Genomic DNA, 10,591 nt, shown 5'->3' with positions numbered 1-10,591 from the left:
TGGCGTCTCAGATCTACAGCTGTTGCATGCAAATAATTAATAGAGTTATTCCCAAAAACACAAGGTTGAAAATTTTAAGAAAAGGAGACTGGTGTCCTTAATAACAGCTTATAAGTACTGGGTTAATGCATGTCCTTCCAAGAAGTTGTGTTCATGTGAACTTAGGTTGCTTTATCAAACAGCATGCTGTATGCGATCTATTAGCTTTCTCTTCTGTGACCTGTAAACAACATATTGTGGCTACCATCATTGTCAAACACTTTTTCAGGAACATAAAGATTAATGGTCAGAGCATTTAAATATATCTTTTAAAAAGTTACCATTGCATGAAAACAGTAGCTACAGTAAACTATAATTTGGCATTGGATTAAATTCCAGTTCCATTGAAATTATGAACTCAGATGTGCTTGCCCTCAACTGCATTCTGTTCATGATTTCCAATTTTGGTTTTGATGGCAAAGTCTTATGGCTTAGATGACATGTATGTGGACGTGCCAGCCTACAGCTTGCAAATGTAATACAAAGCACTGTTAGCGTTGCAGATCATGTCCTTGTGAATATTTGTATATTTTTATCCTGGTAGTTGCTGCATCTAGGTTATTAAATTACTTGCTATGTAGAATTTTCACAGAATTCTAATTCTACAGCATTGCAAGTGGCATATAACTTGTTACAGCTGTTGCCTTTATTTGCTTTGCTTGAAATACAGGTCTGGCACCTGAGTTACTAAAACTTCAGCTTTCTCTTGAAGTAATGGCTGTAGTGGGATTATACACTAGGTGTTAGCTTATTAAACATATATTTTATTGCATTTTACATTACATATTTGTAAGGTAGAACAACTTTTGAAACAAGGTTTTTCAGGTCCGTGCAGAGTCTTTCATTCTATATAACTCATTGTGGCATCTGATGGATGTTAAAGTACTGGACTTCACACTGGTGATGTTTTAAGTGTGGATTCTTCTGCAAAGCTTGGGAAACCGGAATTGATTCTTCTAGAGCAGTGGTTCTCAACTTGGGGTTGCAATCCCTTTAGGGGGGTCAATCAACCCTTTCCCCAGGGGTCACCGAGGCTGTTCCATTCGTCTCGCTGGGGCGGCGACCCAAAGGGGGTTGCAGCGTTAGGATGTTTGAGAACCACTGTTCTAGAGCAGGGGTAGTCAACCTGTGGTCCTCCAGATGATCATGGACTACAATTCCCATGAGCCCCTGCCAGCATTTGCTTGCAGTGGCTCATGGGAATTGTAGTCCATGAACATCCGGAGGGCCACAGGTTGACTTCCCCTGTTCTAGAGGACCATTAGCTAGTCCCTGTGGCCCAGAATATTGAGGCCATGAGCTAAGCCTTGGCATGGACGTCCTACACAGCAAATAAGGCTCTTTTGGGGTATGAGATATACAACCATCAGGAATTGTACTTTAATAAACCTGTTTGGGTTTAACTCATACTGTTAAATATGCTGTTTAAAACAAAAATATCACTCACATATCCCTTAGTGAAAACTAAAACAAAGGATAGATTCAAATGGGTAGCCATGTTAGTCTGAAGTAACACAAATGATAACTTTACCATTCTGATGAAACATGCCAATGCATAAGTTTAATAATTAAAAAAACATTTTATTTACACTATATGCATATAGAACCACCACATAAAATAACATCCAAAAATGGCAGCTTTAACTTTTAATTTTACAGCACATTTTAAGCAGAGTATCTCCATAAGACCCTGCCCCCAGGACAGGCAGTTCAGTAGTTTCCTCTGAATGGGAAATCTATAATTACATTGCACCATTATTCTTTTACATATGTTGAATTACAGGAAAAATATTTAAGATATGCTCCCTCATTTATAATAGAACAGTTACCGTCTCCCTCCATAGAGCTGTTACATTGCATCCTAGCATGATTTAGACAACGGCAGAGCATGTTTGCTACTATGACTCTTGTGCTCTGTCCTTTCATATTTGGCCAGTAAACACAGAGCTTCTGTGTCAAATCCTGGTTTGTGATTCAGGCAAAATGTTAAGCACTGGTTTATTCTCCATCCTCTAAATTAGATTGGCTTTCAGTGCAGAACAAACCATGGTTGTGAATCACATGAAATGACAAACTGAGCTTTGCCATATTTCTTAGAGAGGGTGAGAGGATGCTTACAATTCTAAGGATGGGACATGTTCATTTCTGCAGTGACAGCCAAGATAGATCATGTCCTTAGATCAGCTTACATGTTCACAGAATACATTTCAAATAAACTAGGGACTTCCATAGTTGCACTTCCACAGTTCCACCTGCTCTGATTCAAACTTCTTGGTAGAAATACAGTGACAATGAAATTAGTGCAGGTAGATTTTCTGCCTTATTAATAGGAGCTGGTGAATTGTCCATTTAAAGAAAAAGGTTTACATAGTCCAGTGCTTTTTCTTAATTCATTTTAGTATCATCTGTACTAATTACAGTGCTCCAACTGTTTAGACTGAATACATTAAATATATTCTGGTAATACAGAATATTATCTCCCCAAAACATAATGTGCCTGACAGAATGAGATATGATGCTACAGCCAGTGCAATTGTGTGTCAAAGATACTATATAATTGAATATCACAGTTCACTACATATTCACAAACGGGGTAAAGGTTTGGCTTTTTAGACATCATGAATGAAAAAAACAAAAGCAATCTCTTTGAACCATTACCTGAACGCAGTTATGAAGCACAACTATGTTGGTATCTCACTTCTTGGCCAAAACATTCTGTGGTGATCCTTTTTTTTACCCATATGAGACCTTAAGCTCTGCTGGAATAATAAAGCAACACCATGGGAAAGGCAAGGATTGTGCAGACACAGTATGATGTGCCACTACCCACAACTCCATCTTTGTAACCAGTGCCTAAAATGGGCATGCCAGCAGGACCGGTCAAAACACAGGTGGATAGCAAGCGATGACTAGAATTCTTTACATAGGAACATTTTCCTTGCTTCGTAAATGAGTCCCCCTTGCAATGAACACTTTCAATGAGAATCTGCTTGCCTGCCTGTAATGGCATCATTCCTTGACGTTTTGAAGAAGCATTAATAAATGAGACTCAATCACCTGTTGAACTGAAGTGGAAGAAACATGGTTAGTACATCTCTTTAGTATAAGTGATCTAGCGCATTTTCGATAACCAAGATAAACATTGGGAGATGTGTGGAATTTGGCTCATTCACAAACAGCGCTCTGTACTATTCTCTCAATTTCCTTCCCTCCCCCCCAAACAAGAGGAAAAATTTGGGATGTAGAGCTCAGCCCAAGATCAGGGATTCCCAACCAGGTGTCTGTGGAAGCTGTGGAGGGGGTCTGTGGAAGCCTTTCCCCTTCTGCCTTAACAGACTCAGCTATAAGTTAGGGAACCAGCTGCTCCCATTGCTCCCCTTCCTCAGTGTAAGTTCTCTTCTGGTTTCTGTAACTTGGAGGGCATGGATGCCTAGTCCCTGCTTTAAAACAGCCTTCTGTCTCTCCCTTCTCAGTTCTCCTTGAGCCTGCCTGTTAATGCAGGTGGTGATGTCACTTCCAGTGACATTTCACTTCTGGTGGGCATGACACGATGGTGTGGCCAGCTTACACGACTTCCTGGGGCTCCTCAAAGCTTGAGAATTTCAGGGGCTCCGGCATGGTCAAAAAATTGAAGAAGGCTGCCCTAGATTCTTTAGGGCTGGTCATTTACTTCCTTATTAGCAAGTTACTGTCACCCCTTTGTGGACGGAGTAAAAACTGCCTCTTTGCCAAGGCAAAGCCTGTTAATCAGCCCAGGCCACCTTCAACAAAGCACAGTGGTGAATGTAATGTGATTGTGCACAGAGCACACTAAGACACCCAAGGATTCTTTGTGCCTGCCCCTTCATAACTGGCAGCACTTGGCTAACCATTTGCATGTGCTTCTTGCTTGCAGGGTAGAGTGAACAAAAACTGAATGTAGTCTGATTGGAGGCTGCCAGGAACAAATCTAGTTATTAATTTTCTCTACAGCATTTTAGGAAATGAAACAAACAGAAACAAACTGGAATGAAAGGCAGGGGGAAGCACCCAGTCCTATGTTTGGAATTGTGATAAAAATGTATGGGGAGCAGAAAATAGCTGAGACATAGTGCAATGAGGCAAAATTGTCATTTTCCAGCTCTATGACATTTCTGTATAAGTTATGAATGGAAATATGTTAAAGCTGCAACCTGCAAAAAGAGAGGAAGGCACTGAAACAACAGGTCTTAAAATATTCTTGAATACTCACCACTACGATGGCCTAGAGCAACAGCCAGATCCATGGAATTATATCCAGAGTCTGTTTCTATAGTTGGATCAGCACCATGTTCTATACAAAACAATAATTTATTGCATTATTACTGTTAAGAGTTTTTTCCATGCATCTCATTGGCTAATATTATTTTAGTAATACTTACCTAAGAGTATTTTGACACATTTCACATGGTTACCATGCACAGCGTAGAGCAAAGGTGTACCACCATTCTGCAAAAGCCAAGAAAGTTTCAGATCACGGGATAACATTCAAACAGCTTAAAATCCAAATACAGGTCGCACATATGTCAGAACAGTTATTCCACAGAGCACATCAAGATACCAGGGGGCATCCAAAGTCCATTCTGCTGGTAGCAAAGCCTTATATGTCAACAGAATGGACTGGTGGGATGCAACGCTAGGTTTTCAAACAGATACACTGTGAATGTGCAAGGACAGAAAAGTGAAGCCATCAGTTTCTCCTCACCTTTGTAAACAGAGTTAGATTTTATTTTAAGCTTTTATGATTCATGGCCTACTACAGCAGACTAACATGCCTACTACTCTAGAATTCTCCACCTTTGGTTGCTTTGTTGGATTTCATCTTCCACAGTTAGATACTGTACATGGAGAAATATTCCTAGTGTGTATTTTAGAAACAGGCCTATAAAAAAAGCCATTTCACTCTCAATTTCTTCCCAGTGTCAGGTCAAACAGATCACAGTGGCAGAATTGGGTTTCATACCTCACTTTTCTCTACCCAAAGGAGTCTCCAAGTGGCTTACAATCGCCTTCTCTTCCACTCACCACAACAAGCACCATTTGAGGCAGGTGGGGCTGAGAGAATTCTGAGAGAACGGTGACTGGCCCAAGGTTACCCAGCAGGCTTCATGAGGAGAGGGGAATCAGACCCTTCTCTAGATTAGAGTCTACTACTCTCAACCACAACACCACGTGGACTATCAGATAAATCAGATTAATACAAACAGCAGTGTAGTAAGCAAGAGACTCACCCAATCATACTCATTGACATCGACTCCACAGTCCAGCAGCATCTTGACAATGTCTGTGTAACCTTTACTACAGGCTAATGACAGTGCACTTTCGCGCCCCTTCCCCAGGATCTGTGGGTCTGCACCCTGAAAAACAAACATGCTTTTAAAACAGGGGTAGTCAAACTGCAGCCCTCCAGATGTCCCTGGATTACAATTCCCATGAGCCCCTGCCAGCTCATGGGAATTGTAGTCCATGGACATCTGGAGGGCTGCAGTTTGACTACCCCTGCTTTAAAGTGTTGTTATGTATCAGCCTCACAAACCACACACGAAAGGAACTCCACAGGCCCACTTGTATGCCGGCAAGGCTGTAGAGATCTTATATTTCTGACAGTTTTTAAATTTAAAAAAGGGTTTCAAAACATTTCAAGGATAATTTGTTCTACAGGCTTCTTTTATATGCAGCCTCAATATGCTTTGTTGCAGGTGAAAACTATTGCTTCTTGTCTTTGTAAACAGTTGTTCCCTCTTTTTTTGTGAAAGTTTTAAAGATACTGAAAGACAGCTCTGCTTCAGGAAACAAAAGATTAATGGTTAACCAAAAATAAATGTGCAACTCTTAACAAGGTCCTAATCTCTTGATGTCTTGTCTGCAGCAACTTAATACAAGTAACTACCTTGCAAAATGTACTTCCCACCACCACTCCCTGCCTCGCCAATCTCAAAAATGAGATCTGGTATGCTTTGCCACCCAACTGCTTGGAGAACTGATTCATTCATGGATTCAGAAAGTCTGAAGCTGAGTGTGTGTGAAAACTGGGGAATGGAGTGGCAAATGGCTTAGAGTTGCAGCCAAAAATGAGTTGCTTGCTGGAGATAAAGAAAAAAACGCAATTGCCTTTCCTGAGTTTACAACATTACACTAACTATATTAGAATAACTAAATATGATGTGGGTGGTGCTTTCACTTACATTTTGAAGAAGAAATTCTACCACTGCTATCTGCCCATGGGCTGCAGCCCACATCAGAGGGGTAAAGCCTTCTTCATCTGTATGGTTGATGACATTTTCTATTTGACAAAACACCCAGGTCAACAGTCTTCTCACTGACATAAAGAATTTCCATTCCTGTCCCTTGGACCCACCCTAATGGGGGGTTGGGTTAAATAAATGTATTAATAACTAAATCACAATGTGGCCTGCTAACCGAATGCTCTCATAAGAAGAGTTGGTTCTTATATGCCGCTTTTCTCTACCTGAAGGTGTCTCAAAGCATCTTACAATCACCTCTCCCTACAACAGACACACTGTGAGGTGGGTGAGACTGAGAGAGCCCTGATATTACTGCTCGGGCAGAACAGCTCTATCAGTATATTTGGACTGGGACTTTGGTGTGCCAACGGGCAGGCTCTGACCTCTTCCTGGTGCCATTGTCCCAACCTGCAATGGACCAGGGGTATACTATTTGCCCTACTGTATTGGGTGCCCGCATATACACTGGCAAGCTACAACTTTACAACATAAGGCAAAAAATCCATTCCTCTGGCCATTTGAAGTCATAACCATGTGCAGGGAGGCTAGTCTTAAGCACCTTCTCTCTGCAGTCCCGATCCAAATTGGGCCTGTGCATGTTTGGAAGGTGCGTAAGTTCAAAACATGCCTCTAAAGCCAGTGAAAATATAGTACTTTGGCTTTGACCAGAGAGCATAAAAAACAGTGCTTTTGTTTTTAAACCTTCTGCTTTCCTAGTGCAACACATTTAACTCTTGACATACAATAAATTACTTGTGAGAAGTCTTAATATTGTAATCTACTGGGCAATAATGTCTGGGACCCATTTTCACAGGTCAAGGAATAGAGATGGAGATAGGAACTAGCTATATAATCAGGGCTTGCTGCAGCCTAACCTATCTTGGCAAGTTATTTCATTGACATAGGAAAGACCCGAGTCCTTACCTTGCTCTATGCGCGTGGCTAGGTACAACATTTCCCCTTGAGCAGCCAGCTGGTGAATGGAGAGGGCTAAAAAAAACAGAAGGGAAATATAGTAATGCTCTTGTTTAAGGAGAACCAAATGCTGGCATCTTGGACTGTCATAACAGAAACTCCACGAACAATGTTTTAAACTTCACACAGAAACACTTACAGTTTACAAGCAAAGGTGTTGTTGAGACTTCATTTCCTCTGTGCTTGTTAGTTAAAGTGGTGGATTGTTTTATTGGCGAAAAATGCTTTGTAGTTGATGGGGTGTAGACATGTCTGACCTGAATCCCAGGAGAAGGAGAAGTATGGATATTGCATTCAGCTAAGTGTAGGAAGAAAAAAATGGTTATAGTAACAGTTAGAATAACTAGTAGAAAAGTCATATTCCAAGCATGCTATCCAAACATATTTATGTGGAAGTTTGTTCCACCAAAGCCAGAGACTTTGCATGGTTGGCAATGAAACTGGCTCATCCTAGTGAAGCTGAAAACAACCTAAACTAGTAGAGTCCTCCTTCACGTTGTGCAGAGAGATGCCCATTCTATGTGAGTTCTTGGAGGAAATTCAAGTACTAGGATATAAAGCCAACCTTACTGCGACATAGTCAATGCTACAGGAACCTAGAACCCAAGAACTAAATGAGGGAATTCTTCAAAGGTTGGAGTTCCAATTTAAGACATTTCTGGCAGCAGGCTAGGCAGGTGCCTCTAAGTATAGAACAAAAAACAAGCTAAAGTGGAAAGAAATAACCTGTAGCTAATGCATTTGTTTGTTTTGCTATCAAGTCACAGCTGACTTATGTCAACCCACAGCAGCAGTTTGCCACTGCCTGCCTCTTCATAGCAATGCTGGCATTCCTTGGCAGTCTCCCATCCAAATGCCAACAAGGGCTATCCCTGCTTAGCTTCCAAGACTTGATGAGATTAAGCTATCCTGGTCTATCCAGCTCATGGCTAACTAAATAAAAATACTTGGACATAAATAATTGAATTTTGTGGAACTTATCTTTCAATACTGAGTGTTTAGACATCAAGATGTGAATCCAGCATCAATAGCTTGATTTTAAACAAATGTACATAACACTAAGCACTGTAATGCTGCAGTTCCTGGTGGGTAGAACACTGAACCAACTTTGAGGGTATGTACAATTAAAAATGCTCTGAAGCACTGTCTCCTTCACATTTTTCTCTTTCCCACTGAGAGATGGGAAGCAAGCATCTTGGCTGGCTCCTCAGCTCAAGCCTCTGCCAACTGAACCCGCCTCCCAGATGTTTTCAGAGCAATATAGAGATTCACCAACTCAACTGAACAAACCCTGTAGTTCATTGGCTACGTTCAGCTAGCCCTTGATCCTAGAAGCCCTAGATAAAAATAAACCTCATAATACCTGTTCTTGGACAAAGCCAGAACTCCCACTATTTGCAGCCTGTCTTTGTCCAAAACACATGTTTGATTTAGAAGTAGCCATTGTGAAGCTTTCCTGCCAATTTTCCTAGAGCAGGTTTTTATTTATCATCTGCAATATTGTGGCTAACTATTTTCATTGCTAAATTAAAAATCCCAGTCTCTACTCTAATGTATTTTGTGATCAAAAGCACCACTGACTTTTAAAGAAATTCTATAAATAAAGAAAAAGTGAAAAGCATTTATATCTTCTTATGCATTCCTTTGTCATAAAAGCAATTTCCCCACTTTTTAAAGTAATGAAATGAAAATCAATATAAAATCTCAACCTTTAAATAATACAGATGCTACTTCAAGGTCAGAGTTCACTTGATCCTGAATATTTTTGCTATCTTCTTCATTCAAAGATTTCACAAACCGGGAACAGACATTCATGTCAAACCTATTAGGCAAAATGAATTTCATTCCCATAGCAACACTCTGTGTTGGTCCTTCCTCAACGCTGGAATCAAGGTGATGTTCCACTTTAATGTTTGGCATGTGAGAGAGGCTGTAGCTGCTAGCACAGTCTTCCACAATTAGCTGGGCTCCAACATCTAGATTTGATGACGGCTCCATTATCTGAAACTTAGCTATGTGTTTTCTTGTGCCTTTTCCTTTAGAGTATTTAAAAACAAAAACAAAACAAATTCCAGTGGTTGAGATTGATGTAGCCTGCAATTGAACAGAAAATATTAACTTGTTAGAACACAATGACACACAACACAAAAGAAACACATTTATCAAGCTGAACTGATGCAATTTTTTCTTCAAATTGCCATATAAAAGTACCAACATGTGTGCACAGAAAAATTACAAAATAGATACTCAAATTTTACACAGGCTACAAATCTTTCATTGTCAGTCTGCTTTAATAGCAGTAACTTCAAAGCTAATGACTGCAGTCATTTTCATGAGAGAAACAAGTACTGAAATGTTTTAGTAATGTATTTTAGTGATGTTATCTAGTCTAAAGTACAAGAAGCTGTGTTAGATCAAGTCAGATTACTGGTCTATAAGCACAATACTGTCCATCTGACCTAACAGTACTTTTCCAGGGTCTCTGGCAAGTGGCCTCTCATATCACTTACTGCTTGATCCTTTAATCACAGATGTCGTAGACTGATTCTAAGACTTCTGCATGTCCTCTCATCAGCCCCCCCATCAGCCCCTGCCTGACCCCTGAAGGCAAGTGCAGTAGAGAGGAGGGCTTCAGAGGAAGATTCCAAGGGCAGCTGCCAGCTACGATGGGAGGAGGCACCCCCACCCCCATGCAACCACTGCATCCTCCTTCTCCACCTCCTTGGAGGAGCCAGCTTGGTGTAGTGGTTAGGAGTGCGGACTTCTAATCTGGCATGCCGGGTTCGATTCTGCGCTCCCCCACATGCAACCAGCTGGGTGACCTTGGGCTCGCCACAGCACTGATAAAACTGTTCTGACCGAGCAGTGATATCAGGGCTCTCTCAGCCTCACCCACCCCGCAGGGTGTCTGCTGTGGGGAGAGGAAAGGGAAGGAGACTGTAAGCTGCTCTGAGGATCCTTCGGATAGAAGCGGCGTAAAAGAACCCACATACCTTTCACCGCCGCGGCCACGCGACAGCCAGCACTAATGTTTTGACGGCGACATTATTGTTGTTCTCATCCCTTTACGTCATGACGTCACTTCCGCTCAAATCACCGGACCACCCGTAATGAAACAGCCAAGCTCTCGACGCCAGGCCCGCCTTGGCAACCAAGCCAGCCTCGGAAGGGAGAGCGATGCATGTTACGTCACCGCAAAAGCTCCTCCCCTTCTGTTGACAACCGATAGGAAGGAGGGAGGGCAGAGTGAAACCATAGCGACTACGATTGAGCGTGTCGGGAATAATGCATGTAAATGAACCACCCAGGCTGCC

At 41.5% G+C, this 10,591-nt stretch overlaps 1 protein-coding gene across 1 annotated transcript; it reads right to left on the bottom strand.

The window, feature by feature from the left end:
- Positions 1 to 1,599: 1,599 nt before the first annotated feature.
- Positions 1,600 to 10,442, bottom strand: ANKRA2 (ankyrin repeat family A member 2). The gene is made up of 9 exons (XM_077347425.1): positions 10,271 to 10,442; positions 8,987 to 9,371; positions 7,417 to 7,575; positions 7,227 to 7,292; positions 6,243 to 6,340; positions 5,289 to 5,414; positions 4,440 to 4,506; positions 4,271 to 4,351; positions 1,600 to 3,104 (listed from the first exon to the last, which is right to left on the bottom strand). The coding sequence occupies exons 2-9, from the start codon at positions 9,273 to 9,275 to the stop codon at positions 3,049 to 3,051; spliced, it is 942 nt and encodes a 313-aa protein (XP_077203540.1). The 5' UTR covers positions 9,276 to 9,371; positions 10,271 to 10,442; the 3' UTR covers positions 1,600 to 3,048.
- Positions 10,443 to 10,591: the final 149 nt, after the last annotated feature.

Source organism: Paroedura picta, chromosome 7, assembly GCF_049243985.1.
Source record: "Paroedura picta isolate Pp20150507F chromosome 7, Ppicta_v3.0, whole genome shotgun sequence".
Lineage (NCBI taxonomy): Eukaryota > Metazoa > Chordata > Lepidosauria > Squamata > Gekkonidae > Paroedura > Paroedura picta.
This window is presented reverse-complemented; position numbering and strand designations above follow the sequence as displayed.